The 21,219-nt window shown below is 43.7% G+C and overlaps 1 protein-coding gene across 8 annotated transcripts in view; it reads right to left on the minus strand.

Moving 5' to 3' along the window:
* LOC134520289 (integrator complex subunit 6-like) overlaps positions 1–15,397 on the minus strand; it is a 42,175-nt gene extending 26,778 nt beyond the window's left edge. For 3 of the 8 annotated variants that reach the window (XR_010072408.1, XR_010072407.1, XM_063345393.1), the window contains exons 1-2: positions 15,006–15,351; positions 14,841–14,918 (exon numbers count right to left, since the gene is read on the minus strand). Coding sequence is in view for 6 of the 8 variants with exons in the window: in XM_063345393.1 (XP_063201463.1) it covers positions 14,841–14,918; positions 15,006–15,323 (396 nt within the window). In the remaining 2 variants the exon portion in view is untranslated. Of the gene's footprint in view, positions 1–14,840; positions 14,919–15,005 lie in introns of all 8 variants that reach the window. The other 5 variants (XM_063345397.1, XM_063345396.1, XM_063345394.1 and 2 more) reach the window with 4 other exon arrangements.
* Between the last annotated feature and the right edge of the window lie 5,822 nt (positions 15,398–21,219).

The raw sequence follows: 21,219 nt of genomic DNA on the forward strand, positions 1-21,219 counted from the left end.
ACAGGCCCAGATTATCTAGAATTCAGACAAATGTCATGGTGAAAAACCTAGTGAAGAAGAGAAGGTTTTATTTACCCCAACCAGGACTAACTGAACATCAGAGTTGAGCAGCAAAAGAAAGTCTCATTCAGAATCAGTAGCTAAAAAATACCTTCAAGACATTGGAGAAACAACAGAAGTAGATTTCCATTGCAAGAGGCAGGAAAGAACGTCTAATAAAATGCTTTGCCGGGGTGGGGAGAGGCGGAAGAAGCTGCTACCTTCATCACACCAAAGAGAGTGATATCAAAGTACGTACAAGTAAAACATGACCAAGTTTTGACTATATATTGTAATCTCAGCTACACTAACTAGCTAACTGTCATATTTACTGGTTTTATTGTAGTTTGGTTAGTTGTTCAGTTTTTAGTTTTTTTAAACAACATTTTTGGGCAGCATGGTTGTTTCCAATATTTCTTAGCACAGTTTGGTCAGCCTACACAGGCAGACCCAGAGGCTGGGCATTAGAGCACAAGAATTCCCGGTCCAAAGCAGGCTCTCCCGATTCCACCAGCTCCATGAAATCCAGGGAGCCGGTGCTTTTGAAGCTGCAAGTCTTCATCCTTAGTGTTTCTACAGGCAATGCCAAAAGACAGAACTGCAGAGCTTATTGTTCACTGGATTGCTTTCAGGTTTGATTCAAAAATTGTAACATTACTAAAAATAATCTTCCAAGTAAGAAGAGAATTTGCAATCTAGCATGCCAATCACAACAGTTTGTGTTACAGTAAGTACTCAATATTTATTTAAACATACAGATTTTTAGAGTTCTGCTAACATTTCCCGAGAAAGAATTGGATTTTAAATATTACAACTTGTATAAAGTATTAAAGTTTCTCAATAATTCAAGCTATTATTAAATGGACCCATCTTAGGAAAACCAAGACTAGTTCAGGATAACACGCCTGTGGCATGCCAGGTTGTCAGTGACATCCATTTGGAAAAAATAAGGGAAAGAAAAAAAAATCCAGCTGTTGAAATCTGAAACCACTCCTGCCATGGAATTTCCAAGCACTGTGTGAAGACTGAGAAATCAACAGAGCATTTCGCCTTCCAAATCATCACAATGGTTAACTTTTAAGTTACCTTTCTGTTCACGAGTAACTGCACACACCATCACCACTCAAACCTGCTCCTGCCTGTGCGAGAATCAAGCAGATGGGTTTTTTTCCTAGGGAACTGAAGTATTCTTTTGGATCCCCTATCATGCCAGAGGCTGCTTCTCAAATGCCAAAATATCTTCACTTCCTTGTCATCCCCTGAACACAGCCGCAGCATTGCTCCGTGGGCTCTGCAGCAGTGAATACTCTACGCAACCTAGAGCTCCCCTGCCCCAGCTTCAGCTACTCTGCAGTAGGAATTCTAGCAAACACAAAGAGTATCTCGGTCAACCCGGTTTCGCTGTGACAAAACCCAGCAAAGGGGGAGAGGAGGAGAGGTCCTGGTGCCTTCCTTCGCCATGAAGGTCTGGGTTATGCTGCTTGTTGGTACAAAACAGTCAATGCCCACATGGTTTTTATTTGATGTTCAGAGATTTACTAGTTAGAAATAGTAGTAGAAGAAAGGTAATGACTATGCTATAAACATTGTATACCATTTTATTTAACATTTAAAAGTCCTAAAATAAGTCAACATCACACAATCTACAAATTTCATCGTCACGAACGTTTGCCTGCACTGTGCAAATGGGGCAGAAGGAACAGCTCTAAGAGACACAGACCTTGACTCCCCTCCAAATGCTCATGAATGCCATTTTTGAGGCAACAGAGCTCTCGGGTTCCATCTATACCTTGGCTGCAGAATAACCCTTCTCTCATTTCAGTACCTGCGCTCTCTAGTTCCGTTTATGCAACACGCCAGTCCTGTCACCACACCCTATCAAACAGCCCTTAGTAAAGAAACTCACAAGATCAATTATTTTTTGTTCTTGGCACAGGACAGCATCACAACAGCCACCTCTCAGATAGAAGATTAGCATACCTCCAGCACAGAACGATACTGGCACGCGGGCCTGAAATCAGCTTATCATCATCAGGGCAGTGCGGAACACGAGGAGCCAGCCTGGATCCAAGCTGTACTGTCCTGGATTTGAGGACTCGGGAGTGCTGGTGGAGGTAAAGCAGCAGATCCCACTGGTCTGATGCAAAGCTTGTGGGAAGAGGAGGAAGGTTTGATGGGACCAAGCCAGCTGTGTGCAATTGCTATCACCCTGTTAAGCTCTCAAGCACACATTAAATCATTTCTATTACTAGTCTTATTCCCCTCTCTTCCAGTCTCCCCTTGCCTTAGGTAAGGGTTTGAAACACAGACAGCCACTACCGCTATCCTTTGCTGTAACAAAGTAAGATTCTAGGGCAAGGGTGGATGAAAAGACAAATATGTCTTGGTTAGCAAGCCAGAGGAGCCTATCTTTAGCTTTTCACATGGAAATCTGGTTTTGCAAAGCGGAACAGGGAACAGTTTCACGATAAAGCTTAGATATGACCCTACCACAGGCACAAGAGAAACAAGCCCTGGTCCCTCAAGCAGGTATACGCTGCTGCTTGCTATGAGACCAGCCTAACAAAAAACCACCTTTTCAGTTCTCTTTTGAGGGGTATTTTAATGGATAGTAAATTCACAGGTTTAAACTACTTCCTCAATAAGCCCACAAAGCATTCAAGTACAGTGACGAGTCTACAACAGCATCTGTCTCTTGGTCCTCTTACGTTAAAGCTAGTGAGCAACAGGCTGGCGATTCAAGGTTAAAGCATTGCAAATAGGAAGCAAATTGTTTCTTCCTGTCAAGTTATTTCTGCTGATTTTGTAGGACACACAAACTGAAACCAAGTAGTCAAGTGCTTCTTGAAATCCAGAGTGGACTTTTTAAAAATTTATTTTAAAAACAAAACAAAACACTTGCTCGAGTCCCAGTCAAATAAAAAAAGTCACAGAAGTTTAATATAGGTAAAACATCTCCAAGAGAATGGAGAAGAATAAACTGCTTTAATGCACCTTTAGAAAAAAACACACCCTTAGAAAAACAGACACGGGAATAGACGATTCCTTTAATCCCACACATTTTGACACCAGAAAGCTGTCACTTCGCTTGTCCTCCATCTCCATCCATTTCCAGGCACCACAATTCTTCCCTTTTCTGCAGCTCTGGAACAGACTATGTACTTTTGATAACAAACAAAGTCTCTCCTCCCCTCACCCTAATTATTTTTTCCTACACACCTGGAGACAGCTTTAGTGCAAGGACAAACACATCACAGACTACATTTAGGCCAGCAAGCACAAAGAAGGCAGTTGTTTCTAATGAGATGACAGCCACACTGCTGCATTTCAGGGGTTTTACTTCAGAATAGCTGTCCTGTAGGATAGTCTCGTGGACACTCAGTGGCTGGGATGCATCTTCCCGTTTTATCTCATCCAAAAGCAATCCAGTTCTTACACTTCAAGACAGGTCTGCACTGTGACCTGAGGTGCACAGAAGATCCCCTTAACTGCACATTTCTAAGCTCAACTCTCCTGTAGGTGCACCAAGAGACATTTATAAATAGACTGGACCAGCTTGTTTTCTAAAGAATATATTAGTGAATGTGAACAAGATCAGTACTGCATTCTAGTGCAATATATAGCTGTCATTGACAGGCAATTACACAGGGGGAAAAAAGGTATTTCTCCATGGTATCTCAAAAAAATAAATTTAAAAAAATCACACACCTCAGGAAACAAGCTCAGTCAAACCTCAACATGTGGTTCACTGTCCTTTCAAGAGGACTTCAATGTTTAACAAGATACAGAAATGTTTCTCCATCAAGAAGAATTCAAGATGTTTATGTAAGAACAACTCAAATTAATCTTTAAGCATAGTATTGATGGAAAACACTAGTAGAGAGGCTCTTAAGCTCCAGTTATAAAATGAGTACTGGGGCTGTCTGTTAATATCGGCATTTATATAGAGAAGCAGTACCTTCACCTGTTAGAAATGTCAGAGATGCTCAAAGCTGAAACTATGCTTGGAATCGAGTGGTAATCATAATCAATGCCAAGCAAAAAAAAAAAGCCTACCCTACCTTTTTATTTATTACCTGCTGCTCCTGCTTTAATCGTCTCTGGATTTAGCTTTTTGGTCAAGAATATTTCATGTGTTTTGACAGCCACACTTTATGCTGTACAAGGATGAAAGGACTACACATGAAGAAAGGAAAGGATGAATACCGAAGAAATCATGGTATCACCCTGTTTGAAAAAACAGCCTTATTTAAATAAAAGAACATTACCCAGTTAAAAAAAAAAAAACAATACAGTATTTCTGAGAAGCACTCGACAAGCTAGGATATTTCAGTACAGAGTTGAACCAGAACAAGCTACATTTCAGACAACAGCTAAACAGAGAGGGAACAGAGATGTAATCATACAATTTCCAGCTCTAGTACAGTAAGCAAAACAAGAGGCTACGTGCCTCTGTTCAGCAGCATAGCAGTCATTTTAGAAATACCATTATAGGTGCATCTAAAAAAAACACTATAGAGAGGGCAACAGTAGAAACATGGAGGTTTCAATCAAAAATCTGCATTTACCCAGGGCACCCCCTTGCTCTTCCAGGCGATCAAACATGCTTTCAATGCCAGCCCACCCCCAGGTCTGTCCTCCTGACCCCTTCCTACTCCCAGCATGGCTGGAAAAGTCACAAGGAATAAAGGCAATAGCGAAGAGATTACAGAGTCTGTGCTATCAGCACAAGGGATTCTTCTTGGCACATTTTTGGGAATAGAGTGGTAGAGAATTACTGATGATCCTTTAGCTTTACAGCTAACAGCTACAGACAACGCAGCATGATCCACACTCATTTTGAGAACTGCCACGTTCCTCCTCCCTCCTTCCAAAAGCACATCACAGAACTCGCCCAGCACACCAAAATGCTGCATATCTATGGCAAGTTTACTTTGAATCTCAGAGGTAACAAATCTAGAGGGGGTCATCTAATAATGCATTTCCCCAATTCACATCTGAAATGCTGTCTAAGGCACCGCTGGGAAAAAGAAAGATAGACTTTCAATCATAATTAAATTCTTGCACTCACTGAAGGAAAACAAACTGAGAAACCTCAACTAGTCTGGCAAATAATGTCAACTTCACCTTCAAGGCTGATACAGCAAAAACATACACTGGTGGAATTGGTAGCATTGTTCTGGTCAGTTTTTTATTTTAGAGGAGAGTAAGTTACAGCTTTCCTCTGGAGTCGCGCCATTCAGAAGTTAACTCTCTCAGCTTCAAGCTCTTTGGATCAACTGGAGGCACTCGCAGCCTTGCAGCACCCTGTGGACTCCTCCACGTGTCGACCCCGCTGAGGACATGGCTGGCCCCAGAGCAAGCCCAGGGACACACTACCTCCCCGGCCTGCGAGCACCAGGGGCACCTGGCAGCAGCTGAAGGCACCTAGTGTTCTGCCTCAACAGATGCAGATTTTCCCACAAAGCAGAGTTTAACTTCCCCCCCCTCCAATAAGAACCTACTAGCTCTACTGCTAACATGCTATGAAGACCAATACTAATGCATTATTCTCACTTATAAGCAGAGCATAGCAACACCAGCTTAACCACACTGTACATCTTTGTTTTCAGCCAAATTAGTCGTTCAACAACATCCATCTTATGAAGATTTGCATTTTTTTAAATACTATTTTACACTTTTAAGAGTTTAAAAGCACTCCTGAAAACACAGCCAAATCAACAATCATCTTCATATTTAAAAAGCAAAATTAAGGAGTTCTGAAGTGTTGATTTTATAGCCTAGAATAACATTTAACACATCTAGTGCTGCTTTTCCTGGAGACTTTGCATAGGAGCCGATGCAAAGAAACACAGTAACTCGGTAAAATGTGAGATTGGCCCTTTAGTTAGAAAATAATAAGGGGGGGTGGGGGGTGGGAGCTATTTAAAAGCAAACAAGGCTCTGGTTTACTTATCAGTTAATAAGTAGGTCGAGTTTCAGAGATACTTGTAAATGCCAGATCTTACACCAAAAGAAATTTTGTCTTTCAAGTACTCTGCAGAGCAAATATACAGATCAATACAAGTGTCTATGGGCAACCACAGATTCTGATCTGTACAATAATCGAGTCTCATTACAAGAATGTACTTTTTCCATGGTGCCTTACTAGAACCTCAACCCTAGAACATGCTGCTTACAGCTGAAATTGATAACTACACAACTATTTTCTGACTATTCTAAAATTAGCACGAAAAATGCAAAGCAAAAGATTCCTTTAAGTTAATACCTGCTATACTTTTTTCGGGGGGTAGAAGCACAATACATACTAGTGGTACACTGTAAGAGTAAAGTTTAAGAAGGAAGAAAAAATTCCTAGAGTCTAAATCTATGGGAGTGAACTACTTAAATAACGACCTGCATTTAAAAATGCTAAGAGCAGTAACTCCTCTTTCCATTTCCAGGGCCCTTGGATTCGTACTGTTCCCCCCTCCAAAAGCACTGATCTCCAGCAGACAAGTCACACGGAACAGAAACCACTTTTTCCCATTTGATTCCAACTGTCTGAAAGATGAAAACACTGTAGCAGACAGCACCAAGTTTTGTCTTTTCTTGTTCACAATAAGCTCAGAACATCATTCTTGCACCACTGCTGCAAATCACAGATCTTTCTGGCAAGCTTTTTTGAAAAATATGCAAGGTTGAACATTGTAGAAGCATCTGCAACATTAATTACTTTTCTCCGCTGTTACAGTGTGAGACAATCAGCATTTAACACCATACTAGTTTTTCAGGAAGTTTTAAAAGAATAAATGCCCATTTTCAAGACATCACAGAAGTATTTTGTGCATGTTTTTAGCTACATCACAAAGTCAGGTTACAAGGCCTAATCCGCCTTCTGTAAATACCAACAAAAAAGAAATCTTTAAAAAAAAACCCCATGTGTGAAACTCAAATACTAACAGCACAAAAGGGGAGGAGGCAGCCAATAAAGATTACACGTGGCAGGAACCACCAACTTCACAAAGCACCTTCCTTCTTACAGAACATCTCACTACAGAAATACAACTAGGGAGATTCAACTCAACCATTTGATTCCACATTTTAAGCTTCTATTTTTAAAATAAAAGCGACCTTTGCACTAAGGATGAGTTAAGCCTCTTAGTGCAAACATATCTACTTTTGTCTAGTTTATCCTGTAGTCTTAAGGGCTTACATCTTTGAATGTGTCTAAGATCAAATAAAGAACCAAATAAAAAGATGAAAAAAATAAATCGCTACAGTGGCTATGAACAACAGATGTTGGTTTCCATTCAAGGCCTCTGGCATCTCATCAATAGTACGAAGCAGTAACACACTTCAGATGAAAAAGCAAGCTTTTTAGTTTGCAGATTCCTGTAGAAACAGAACCAGTTAAAATATTTTCATTAAGAATTAACCTAGCAACACAGGCTCTCCCTTCCTGTGAAGACAGGTAGCAGGTGAAAGCACAAGTTCAAGTATTTAACTAACTTCAAAAACTAATGATAAAAATGACAGCCAAGCAGAGTTCGGTCCATCACACCTATCAAGGAGAAGTTCATTTCTGAACTGCGTTTCCATTTAAAATCAATTCCTTTCAAAAACTTAAACGCTTTCTTCTTGCATGAACTTGATTTTTTTACAAGAGACCTCCATTTCAGAATGCACCAAACTATTTCTTTAGAAGAATGAATCACTCCATTTATTACTGTTTTGAGTCTTGTTTCTCCTCGTCACACCAGTTCCTGCAAAAGGACGTTCACTACAGCTCACAAACAAAAGGCAGAGAGCAAGCAGCAATCACTCAGGACAGGGAGAAAGACGACTAGCATGCTTATGCATGTTTAAAAGCATTTTAACACGCTTTACACTACCTAATATGTTATCTCTCAAGAAAGGGAATATGCTTTTTAAAGGATGCTCTCTATTGGAACAAGCTAAAAAGAGCTACAATACTTCATTGTGTGCTTGCTACAGGGATGCCAACTCTTAAGTTTTTAGTAAAATAGATTTAGATTTTGAGAGACATGCACTACAGTATATAAAATACAAACCTACCACTTGCACCAACAAAAAAAACTTTTGACTGATTTTGGCCTTACTTCTTCAATTACAAAACAGGTATTTAATTAAAAAAAAATAGGACCATTTTGTACGCATGCACACAGTGTACACATCCTTCAGTCAAAGACTTAAGTAATAAGGCAGTTAAATAGAAAGGAGCAGGTAAAAATTGTTTGGTGGAGGATTCTCAAACAGCATTAAGTGGATTTTGTTTTGTCCTCAAAAAGAACAAGACAATCAGGATTTGCACGAGTGGTCCTTAAAACAATTAAGTGACTTCTGTTTCTTTTCTTAAATTCATTGTTTTTAACAGAGTAAGGGCAATTGTTGGCTTTAAGCTCCCATTTATGCTGAAAGTCAGCCCTCCAAGAATACACAAATTCCATGACAAAACCCAAACCAAGCACAGTGGAAGATGTATGGCAAGACTGGAGGAGAGGTGTGCTTAGTACTTCACAGGCAATGGAAGATGTTAGCGTTCAGAAATAAAAATATTGCTGTAACTGACTCACAACGTGTGTAGTGGTAGAACAGGAATGGCTATCTCTCCCCGCTAAACAAATATAGAACATATTCTCCTGAATTAGTTACCAAGCACAGACACTGTGTATCCTACCTACATTTCATCCAGTTCTTCAGTACTATATTCTGCATGGGGTTTTTTTTCCCCCTCCTTCCAATAACGCTTGGCTAGTAGGTTCATTAAGTTTGTACATTATTTACAGCATATCTGGCAAGAAAGATAGGCCTCTCCCATTTACCTCAAGCTTTCTTGCCCTTTTGCAGCTCCCCGCTATCAGCCTCCCCCCTGCCCCTGCAGCTGCTATCTGCCTCGCACCAAACAATTCTGCCCGCGTGCCTCACGACCAACTTGTAACCTCCAACTGTATTTCCAGCCGCTCACACATCCTTTTCCACAGCGCAGGTCAGACCACCAAGTACTTGCATTTGCCAAAAGCAAGACCTTTAACATATAAAACTGACGGTTTTCAGTGTCTCAAGGTTCCTCTAAAAGCTTAACCAAGTTAAGATTATTCTGTGGATTTGCTAGAGGTTAGCTTATGAGGTATTCCTCTGGTTTTCTTCCTTGACAGAAGTTAAAACACACACAAATGCATTTCCTATCACCTCAGGCAGCTTTCCTGAAGCCTTCTGCCTCAAACCCAACAGGTTTCACAGCTGGGTTTCTCCTTCTCCCTGCAGCTCAGGTCAGGAGCTCTGATTTCATTTCTTCCAGAAACGGACACATAGATCCAACATCTCTGGTTTGCAGCACAGCCTATTAATTTGCCACCCCCTTTTGCAGGATCAGTGGTAACTGGTGACATTCTACACCAGCACAGCTCCTCTGTGAAAGCAGAATTAAAAAATGCAAGCAAGAGCAAAGAGATAGCAAAGTTAGTCTCCCCAAGTCTGACCTTACGAACTCCCAGTTTTGAAGCACTATTTCAGTACCGTAAATGAGCAGCTCATTTACATACAGGAAGTACTCTTTGATAGACACTTAAAAGAGCCTTCTACAAGTTCCTATTCCAGGCTCTAAGGTATCCTGATCCAACCAAAATCAACGGTCATCAAGCTCAACCCCTTATAAGAATTTCAGGGAAACAGAAGAGGTTGCTCTGAGTCCCTCACGAAGGGCTGCTTCCACAAGAGAGCTCTTGAGCACTGAAACATATGTTCAGACTAGCAGGGAACAGCAAGAAAACTGAAGGCATCCTATCTATCAGTCCCAGTTTGCATTTCTCAAACAGTAAAGTGTTTCACATCCATCGTTTTAAGGATTTTGAGCTATTTCTCCAACAGCTACCTACATATTTCCGCATTCAAATTCAGGGAGCCTGTTTTTATGGTGTAGTCACAACTGACTCTCAAATTCAGTGTAACGAATAACAGAAAGAGGAAAATACATATTATTTCAGATTCAGCAGAGTAAACATAATTTAAGTTCTCTCAGTCCTCTGACTTGTGACCAGATCGTTTATGAAGGTCATACTACAGAGTCTCAGAAGAGCATAAAACAAAAGCTGTATTTCTGTGATCCTATCATAAATAATACTCCTCAAGCAATGAGGAATGGCTGTATCACCACCAGCAACCAGGTGTCAATCACAAGGGAACAGGGCAGTCCAGTTAATAACTTCACATAAGACCACCTTTGTTTTTTCCATCTGGGCCTGAACTAGCCATTTGCAGCACAAATCCATGAGCAGAACACAAACTGCAGGAAGTGAGGTTTAACAAAAATCAAGAATGGAAAAAAAACATGGAGACCTAAACCTTGCTTTCCTTTTCAAAAACTCTTTTTAGGGAGAGATTTTGGCATGAGCTCCATTTACAGAGCAATCTAGGTGGATCTTGTTGAAACCTCCCTCCCTCTTTTGTGCATCACTGGAAAACAGGGAAAGCATGGGGGAAAGAGGCAGGTGAGAAGACTCTTGCCTTCTCCCCATACTTTTACTCTAGCACCATTACCTCAGGAAAAAAACAAATAAAATGGCTTAAGATTCCATCCATTTATACCATGTGCTTAGGCGTAGAGAAACACATATATTTGATAGAAGGAAAAAAAAACACCAAAAAAACCAACAGCTGAGAATGCTCAAGTTTGATTTTTTTAAAAAAAGCAACCAGGCAAATACATAGAAAAAACCACAGATAACCATTACTGGCATACCAACCCTCGGCACGGGTCTCTGAACCGCAAACTGTGGGAGCTTGGTAAAGTGCTCTGCAGAACTGCCAGTAATACACTCAGCCTGTTTTCTCCCTCCTCCCCACACATTTGGTACCAGCCAGGTTTTGCAGAAAGGGACGAGAAGGGTGCACGCTCCTCTTGGAGGTACTGCAACACCAGGTCAAAGCATGGATGGGATGCAGCAAGCTCTGAGTTCTAACAATCCATTAATATAAAGTCTTCAAAACAAGGACATATCAGATACCATATTCATAGATTCAGATAACATATTTATCTTAGCTAGAAGGCCACAAACATAAAATACTGTGCCAGACAGCAAGGCTGTTCTTCAACCCACTTTCTCACCCAAGAGAACTGGATCCACATGGGAAAGTAAATTCCTTCAATACCTAAATTCAAGCACTAGTGTTTTAGTTGTAATAGACACCTGCCACATGTTACTGGATACAAAGGAGTTTTACTATAGGTATCACTGGCTTCCCAAGCGTGCCAAATATCCAAAATCAGAAGGGGCCAGCTTACTTCAAGGCTGCTAATGTGCCACTAGCCTGAGACAGACTCGCCTGACAGCATCCTATTATGATTGCAGTCTAAGAACAGTGGAGGAAAAGCTTCTTATATATAGCATGAACATTAGGTTCAACACTCTCGCTTCATGAAATAACATCCCATTTCCCTCCCCATAAAATGACAGTCTGACCCAACGTTCAACAGAACTTACAGGTATCTTACACAGGATCACATCACTGGACAACAGCAGGTTTATATACTTCATAACATGCTTTTAAAATTCTGAATATTTGTCTCTTACTGGAGAGCATTTTGGAAGCCAAGTGAGTTGTAAATGGCTGCACTGTAATTACTGTCACAAATCACCATCTATACATTACGTAAGGAAGAGGAGCAAAGCAGCTGACGAGGTTCCAGAGGCGTTTGCTGTGGGAGTGGAACCGAGATTCCCACCATCCCCATCTCACTGTCTCCACCTCCCCAGGACAGCATCCTGCCTCCTCTTCAGACACATGCCACCACAGCTCTTTGCACAGCCACACTGCAAACTCAGAGACTCAATAATCCCCGTTTTAAAAAGTGGCAGAGCGCGCTACGAGCGATCAATTAACAGCAGGAGTGATTGGGAGAGGGGCCACAGGTCTTGTAAATCAATTGTCAAACTCTCTATACTGAAGACAGTTCCAAAAACATCCTTTCTTACACTGATTTTAGCAAAATCATGTATGCAATAGCAGGATCCTTTCACTTAACACAATACCACCGTATGCGTGATGTTTTCTTGAGATATTCTTGTCCATCAAAAGGGAACCAGCGCTGCTGGTTTAAAATACTTTAAGGCTACAGGTAACCGAATTCTGAAACAAACAAAAACAATGCACTCATCTCACAGTTAACCCTGCTCCAAGCTGACCTTCTACCTCCTGGGTGGTCTCAACTCCACAACAAGATTATTTCCGTTAATTGCTTCACTCGTAACCTTAAGAACTCTCTGTGAGATTATATAATTTAATTTGTGTAAATCATAAAGAAAACAAGAGGATAAAGCAGCCACTAACCAAAACCAGCCAACACTGCACATACTTGGAAAGCAGACTTGAAAAATTCACTCACTTGTCAAGTTTGTTTTCTCCTTCTCTAAATCAAGAGAGATAAAGTATCTAACTACAGCAGCATTAGCAAAGAAACTAAATTTTCTTTTACAAGCGTGGCTTATAAGACGTATGAAATTTGGCCTAGACTAGAAAGTTCTCCTGGTTGTTAGAAAACACAACAGAGGGGCATCATAAGTACCAGTAAAAGGTCTTGAGAATACGTCTTTACAACAGGGGAAGAACCAGGTTGTTGCTGTAAGGCTTTCTCTGCTCCAGTAAGAGACAGGATGACAGCCTAACCATGCTAATTTGTGCCATGAAGTCTTTACATAATAGTTGAAGCGGAGTTGTGATCATAGTTACTACAAACATATATTTACTGGATCTGCAGCCTGTTCCTAAACAAGTTGCTAAGTTTTGAAAAAAAATATTTTAAGATTGTTTAAGGTCCAGTTAAAAAATCAGCACACTAAAGGCAGAAAATAAATTTCTAATAAGAGACATCACCAAGTTACAAGAACCACAATATTTTTTCTTTCCCTTAGCTATTTACTTTATGTCAAACATGATTCAATACTAGGATGGGTATCACACAGTCCCATTTATTTCAATTACTATTTACTAAAACTGGGAACACAGTCAGATGCTCATTGGCACATCAGAATGTACACAGATGCTCATTAAACACAGGGATCTTCCTCAGCAAATCCGAGTGTATATATATGGTAATAACCTGTAGCATTACCACGCAGACCTCCAGCAGAAGAGTTGTTTGTTTGGTTTTTTTTATTAAATCCTCAGTATGCTTGCTATCACTGCAGAGGAAAGGTTTCTTCCTCAAATGTAAAGGTGTACTTGTAAAATGTTTGACACAAAACAGGGAGAAAAAAACACTTAACACAAGAAATCTACAGTTAACATTGGCACAACGAAGATTTAGGTTTTGCATCCAGCCATAAACATGAATGGGGAAAAGGACACGTGCATTATGTCTTAAAAAAAAAAAAAAAAACTCTCCATGGCAGACCTAGGTTTTTTGACAGACAGTAGGTTTCTGTAACTCAAGAAGGATGGTTTCAGAGAAATAGGATAACTTCTGCACTTTCTTCTGAGGAAACGAAAGGGAAAGGTGCAATAACAAACAATAAATAATGACTCACTAAATCACTTCTGTCATTTCAGAAGGCAGGCTGTACTTTTTAACTTGTTTAAATACATCGCTGTTGAAAGGAGCCAAGATTCATAGCTCTTGATAATTAAGTTTCCTCATTATCAAAGATGTGAGCAGACAGTACCGGTGAGCACAACTGTTTTTAGGACTTCTCTTCAAGAAGTTTTAGCTGGGGTATCTACAAAGGGTTCTCTCTTCTCTGGAATGGCCAGCAACAAATTTTTACATAAACCTCTTTGGCCTTTGTAGTATGGGTCTAAGGCCCAACGGTTACGATAACTACTATACAGGTCATGGCAAACATAGTTCTAACCCAGGACTGTTCTGGAGGATTCTAAAGCTCCCATAGGGATGATGTTTTCTGTGGCATGCTTGAAGTGTTTTGAATTAAGTTAGATGTTTCTATCAGCAAGTTGAAGGCTACAGTTGAAGTGACACAGAACCCCGATTTTCTTCTTCTCCTGCCACAACCTCGTGGCGCAGTCGACGTGATAGATGGCATGGCCCTGTTTGCCTTGATCTCGGGGAGTGAGAAAAGGGGGACAAGAGATGCCAGCCCGGCAGACTCCAGCTCACCAAACCCCTACACCGAGATGTCCACCCGGCTGGCAGTTACCAGCACCTTACACAAAACCGGTGTGGGTTACCGTGCGGAGGGAGGGAAGGAGGGTGGGGGAACCCCAACACCCGCTTCTCCTTGCCTCACAGAGGTGGAAACAGCCCCCGCTGCCTCTGACACCAAGAGCCACAGCTCTGCCGGGGGGAGGGCGGCGGAGGGCTCCGGGGTCCCGCAGGGGCGAGGAGGGCGCTGCCTCCTGCCCTAACCCCGTGTCCCCGCAGCCCGGCAGGGGCACGACCTCCGCTGCCGGGGCAAAACGGCCGGCGAGGGGCCGGGACCCGCAGCGGAGGCTGAGGCGAGGCGCGGCCCCCGCCGGAGCCGCCGCCTCACGGCAGGCGGGCGAGCAACGGCCGGGGAGGCGGAGCGCGGCCGGCCGCCCGCCCCCCCCGGCGGGCCGGGGCGGTGAATCACGCTCCCGTCCGTCTCCTCCTCCCTCCCCCCCCCCTCCTCCTCCATCTCAGCAGCGCCCTCAGCCCTCTCTCCTCCATACAAAAGCAAAATGTCCGCCATCTTCACAGGCTGCTGCTGCCGCCGCCGGGCGGGACGGGGGCTGCGCCGCGCCGCCGCCACGCCAAGGGCGGCCCCGCGGCGGGCCCTGGGCGGCGGCGGGGGATTCCGGGGCGGCGGCGGGGGGGCGGTTATTACCTTGATGCAGTAGGGCGGCTCATCGAAGGTAACCAGCATGTACCTGTCGCCGCGGCTGGCCGGGTCCCGGGCCCGCAGCTGCAGAGAGAGGGGAGAGAAACAGCGTGAGCGGGCGAAGGGGGGCGACCGGCCCGTCGTCGGCGGCCCCCTCGGCCCCGCACTCACCTTCATGAAGATCTCCACGGCGCCCTTGGCGATGTCCAGGTAGCTGGTGCCCAGATACGCCCGCTGGTTCATGGAGGCGGACGTGTCTATGAGGAAGAGGAGGATCGGCATGGTCCAGGCAGAGCCCCGGCCCGCCGGGCACCCCGCGGGGAGGAGGGGGGGAGCGGCTGGCTGGCTCACTCGCTCCCCCGGCCGGCCGCCCGCCCGTGCGCCCGCCCCGGCTGGGCTCGGCTCCGGCTGCGGCCGCTGCGGCTCGTTACTGAGCTGCTGTGTGCGCCGAGACTCAACTTCTCTCCCCTCAGCTTCCACCAGCACCATGTGACCAGCGCGCACGCCATTGGCTGCCAATTATACCCACATTTGCATATTCATGAAGGAGCACAGGGATGGGGGGGGAGGAGCAGGGAGGAGGACGCGCCGCCACCGCGCGCGCGCGCGCGCCCCCCGGCACCTGTCACCCGGCCCCGCCCCGCCGCGGGGCTCCCCGCCCCCCGCCACAGGGGCCGCCCCACCTCGCGGGCGCCGTGGGGAGGGAACCCCGTGCCGGCCCCGCCTCACGGTCCGTTACCCCCCCACACACACACGCGGTCCGTCCCCCTGTGTCTTCCCCTCGTCGCTAACTGTCCGGCCGTTTCCTACGGCTGAGTCACCGCACACCGCTGCCTCACACCTGCCCGCTGCGGCCTACCCTCGCCCCGGCCCAGCTACTGCCCCCGCCGGCGCTGAGGGGAGGGGGCTGGAGGTGTAGGCTGGCCCCGGGGAACCTCGGCTAATCACCCAGTGGTATAATCGCTCTCTTTTTGGTCTTCAGCGGTGTCGCTTAAGCACTAAATCGTCAGGCCTCCACGTGCAGTGGTTTCCCAGTCAGGTAACAGCCATCTTCCAAAGCGGGTGTGGGCGTCCCGCACCATCCTCAGGGCACCTCACGCTGCCTGGATGGAGGAAGGATGGAAACAAATTAACAAAATACACAAAACCCTGTGTTATTTCCTACACAGGAAGGAAAGAAAAGAAAAAAAGTCTGAAAGAAGTGTCCTGCTCCGAGGAAAAAAGCTGGAGGCCTCAGCCCTGGAGCAGGCCAGGCCAGGCCCCTGCACGCACAGGCCCCAGCAGCTGCTGCCGACTGGAAGCAGGTGAGTGGAAGGAGAGTGAGCAAAGGTTCTGCACCACCACTGCTCCTGCAGCCTGCCCGCTTCCAGGACCGAGTCCAAGACACACAAAAGCAGCACTGTCAACATGAATCCAGGTTTAAAACAATAATTAAGTAACTGATAACAGTTTCCAATGCTTTTACATTCAAAGGCTTTTCCCGCAAGTATTTTTTTGGCTGTTCATTTGAACAATAGGCAAAGAGTCGGTTTCAGCTTTCACTCCCTTTTTGAGAAGCCTTTAGACAATACTGTTGTTTCACACCACCACGGGTGAATTCCAAAATCCCCATTACAAAGCATTACAAAATATGAATGCTTGCAAAGATATGATTACCCATCTTGATAAAAATAATCAGACATGTTAATCCCTTTAATTCAGGGATGTACTTGTCACTTTTGTCACCAAAAAAACCCTAGCATCTAAATATATGACAGTGGCAAGCCTCTGTCCTGGTTTTAGAAAGAATCATAGAATGAACTAGGTTGGAAGGGACCTTTGAGACCATCAGGCCCAACCATCACTTTGCTTTTGCAAAAATCTTAGCTACTGCAAATATTTTTCATGTAACATCATGAAATTATTTGATTTTAGTGAACCATACATTGATAAATGAATAGTTGCAAAGCAGCTCATTTTGAAAACAAATACTGTCAAACGTGGACACTTTCCATTCCAGGCTCTCTCCCTAAGTTGCATATGCACGAGTGCAACTGCGATCAAGGTTTCTGAATTTTAGCAGTCATAGCAGAAATGCCAGGAGGGATAAACAGATAAATATTTTTACGCAAGTGATTAATGCACATGAATGGAGCCAGACTGAAAGAAATAGGATTTGAATCTCTATAGATAAGACAGAAATGCAGATACCATATTTTTATACTGCTGCACGTTAGTCTGGAAAGACAGCTCTTGGATTTGCTACAGGCTGAATGGAAACTAAACTATTGGTAGAAGATGCCAGCTAATACTGTTAGGTCCCAGCACCAAGAACTTGATGAGGCCACCTATGCATTTCTCTCGCATCAGCCAGATGAGGTCAGAGACTAACTTTTGGCTCCAGCTGAGCTCAGCCAATTCGAACTGGCAACCTAGAGGCCCTGCGTCCTGCGGCGTCCTCAAGTCAGACTACACAAAATGCTAAACAATTACAAGTTCATACCCTTACCATATTATTTTTTTTCTCCAGACTGCCAGATACCTAAAAGCCACTTCTTTTACATCCAAGCATAGTATTTAAAGGTCAAGACGAAACTCTCTCGCTTCCCATTTCAGAGGCTGACCTTTCCAAGGGCAGCAGCAGGCAAGGCCCACAAACTCTCCCTCTCTGTTGAGGATTTTGGTTTTTGGAGCCTGCTCCTGCTGGACACCACAAGAGCTGAAGTCTAGCAATTTTCTGGGCACAGTGCAAGACATTTTAGTTTAATGAGACTTTTTTTACTCCTGAAAATAACAGACACCACAGTTGCTAATGTGCATGAATGCAGCTCACGTGAGTGGTTCTTTACTGCTCCTCCATACAATTTGTGCTTGCAGTGCTGACCACCTGGAAGATATGGCAGCAGACATTTGCTACATCTATAAAGTTTAAACTTTTCTTGTTTTTTTAATTGAAATCACACTCATCTACATTTCTTCAACTGCAATAGTTGAAGAAATTGTCTCTGTGGGGAAATTAATCAGAACAGCTACTGCAGATTAAGCTCTCCTATAATTAAATATTTTGAAATAGCTCCTGTGTAGATATTCTATCCCACAGTAAAAAGGAACATAATTCTGGAAGAATCATTTCAGTCAATTTCTGACCAAACAGATCAGTGGTATTTCTCCCTGTTGTGCTGATAACTTTTTATTTTTCTGTTCCGTGTCCTAACACAGCTTAACATCTAAGCTGTTGCCTCTAACAGGATTTTAGCTCTAACAATCTTCCTTTCTTAACGCTTTTGTATTGCTTCATCTGTTACTTTTTTCTTACCTAGCCGCTTTCTGACCAGAAGGAGTAATATACCTGTGAGACGCTAGCTATGCTCCTATAGGCATTGAAGGAGGTCAGCTTTGGCACTGATTAGCCATCTGAATTTGGGGCACACTTGATACCTTAGTCAGAAATTATCTACTTAAAATCTGGATCAACAGCTAAGCCCTTCAAACCTCCCTCCGCTTCTATGGTTCCCTGTCTTGGTCTTGTAACACAGCTGCCCTGATGACTTTCCTGCTTGATTTAAAAGGCTTCAAACCAGAGCAGAAACGGTCACTGCTAAATCACTATGAAAATACTGATGATTCCATCCCATGATGGGAGGCATTATCCCTATCATACAGAAAAGGGGCTGCCACCAGAGCTAAACGACTAGCTTGGCACCACACAAGATGCAATTTTCAGTACCACAGTGAGAATTCAGAAGCGTTTAGCTCTTAGCCAGCCACAGTTCTATTCTGTCCCTTTCATAAAGATGAAATCCCCTATTTGCATAAAGAATTTGTGTACAGCTGAACTCCAGTATGAAAGGCAAGAAACTGTCCTAAATAATAACTTCTTCTCAGCTCCAGTAACTATATGGCAGAGTAAGAGTACCGAGAACTATATTTAAGATGGCAGAAGCTGAGCGAAATCAAGTCCTTCGATATTGTCTGCTGTATCAGGGCTATATATTGTCACCCATCAGCAGTTAAGCTGCTCTTAAGCCAGAAAAGGCCATGCTGCTTCTGCCAGTGTGCCACACAGCCCCTTCTGAAAAAAGGGCAAACTAGCATTTTCCAGGATATTGCTCAGCAGCACCTTTTTTTTTTTTTTCCCCTCCTATTTTGTAACTATGCTACAAACTTCCACAAAACTGTAACTCACCCTTTAAAGATTTCAGCCCCTTTCACTTGCTCCATCTCCTTTCTACAATCATTCCAATAAAGACAAGCAAGAGTTTGGGAGTCTGATCCAAAACTTGCCTTTCCGATGCCTTTTGGGAGTCTGGGTTTGCAGATTGGAGGACAGTGATGAAAGCTGAGGTGCAAATCCCCCATTACTGTGGGCTGCCAGACTTTGCTTAAGTCTCCCATGGAGATGTGCACCTGAATTTCTTTTCACAGGCTTCAGCGAATTCAAGAATTCCATTTTCAGCTAAAGTATAAGGAACAGACTACAGATTCATGCCCTGACTGCAGCACGTTTTCTGCTGATTTATTGACTGTGCATAAATACTGCACTATAACTGTCATATTTAACCACAAAAAGAGAAAGCTGTGTGCTCAGGAAAATAATTCAGGGCAACTCCGAGATTTTCATCTGTCTTCCATGCACTTCAGAAAAAGAGGCCTATTAGCAAAGGGGCAGAGTCCATCCAGGGCGATTTTCTCTCCCTCTCCCCAATGAAGTTAACCCTTTGCTGGGCACGGGACGGAGTACGTTTCCTCTTTCTGCAAGGTTTTTATGTGGGCGCAGCTAAAACTGCCCTTGGTCCAAAGGTAAAATCCCAATCACCACAGCCTGCATAACAGCAGGCACAGTTTAATTTCCATTTTGCTTTAAAGACCCATGAAAAGGGGATGAGGAAGTGATTGGTTGCCTAAGATGGTGGATCGTTTTGCAATAATGGTAGATAAGCAAAATTCTGACAAAATGTCCCCGAGGAGACATAAAAATGAATACATGAAGCAGTACTTTGAACAGCAAACCAAACTGGAACAAGTTTCCAGCCAGGCAAGGCTTTCCATAGGAGAGCTGGTTTCAAAGTTCAAGACTCTCTCCAAGGAAGAAACAACATTCAGAATAAGAGTCTGAAAAACTTTCTGGGTACTGAAAAAGAAACTGAAACCTTCTTGGTAAATTTAGCACACTGGAGAAGTGAGTTACTCTAAACATGAAGATAAGAAAAAGAATTAAAATCATGCACATACCTATGCATACGCAGGGAGATACAAAACTGAAAGTGTGTGCTTCGGCTTAGTGCATCTTTGTGATCAAACAGCAAATAACATCAGATTAATGGGGTGGGTCCCCCAGCAAGAAGACCCTACATGTCACACCAAGTTCTCCCCACATAAAGATTTATCATCTCTTTCTCTCATAAATGCTGGGAGACAGCAGAGCTTGTTCTGGGGGGAAGACGGGAGGAAAGGGAGAGGGATTTCTGAGACAGGAGAGATGTGCACCAGGCAGTCACAGCTGCGGGAAGCGGGGGCTCACGGTCCAGGGATGCTCCGACCTGTCAGTACGTTTGGATTGACAGCCAGCCAAGAACTGCATGAAATTCCCTGTTACTTCCTTTTACTGGTCTTATGCTAAGTGTTGCTAAGCTGTACCTGGGAATCAGGCCAAATCAGCTTGGGATCTTTGGATGAAAGGCATTATTAAAAAAAAAAAATCCAAAGTATTACCCATGTGGAAAGCAACAATATGAATTAAATGAATGTGCAAAACAGCAGGATTTGGGGTTTATTACATTCTGCAAGGTAAAATATAAAGACAGACTAAAAAATTGCCTCTTCTGATGAAAACTACATCCTTCTGCCTGGGTTTCTGAGAGGAAGAGTCGCAAATGCAGTGTATCGTTACCAGAACTGATACATGAAAACATACGTTTTTTAAATAGACTGGAGCCTACAGGTACTGGTTAGGAAAGCCATTTTCCTAGCCTAGGGTACGCACATGCGTGACACCGAGTGAATATTGCTTCATCTGTTACCTATCAGCATTTATTTTATGACAAAGAATATTCTCATGGACTGGGGACCTGCTCTGAACAGACAGGATTCATCATAAAGGGAAAGCCACGCTTGGCTGTTTCATTTCTGGACACAGTTACAATTTTTTACTATATACAGGGCTTGCCTGCACCAGCAATTCTCCCTTACAGAGTTCAAAGTATCTCCTACAGAGAAAGTTTACCTGACCTGACTGTGCACTCCGCATCCTGCTTGTACCTGATCCAGAGCAGACCAGACCCTGCTGCGAGTCTCAGGGAGCCTCAGCCCTCTTACAGACCCAGCGATCTCCAATTTTAGCTCTGCAAGTCACTTTTCAGCCCACAGCATCATTTCGCTCCACCAGGAACACCCACTGTCCTCCGCT

The sequence above is a fragment of the Chroicocephalus ridibundus genome, chromosome 9 (assembly GCF_963924245.1).
Source record: "Chroicocephalus ridibundus chromosome 9, bChrRid1.1, whole genome shotgun sequence".
Taxonomy (NCBI): Eukaryota; Metazoa; Chordata; class Aves; order Charadriiformes; family Laridae; genus Chroicocephalus; species Chroicocephalus ridibundus.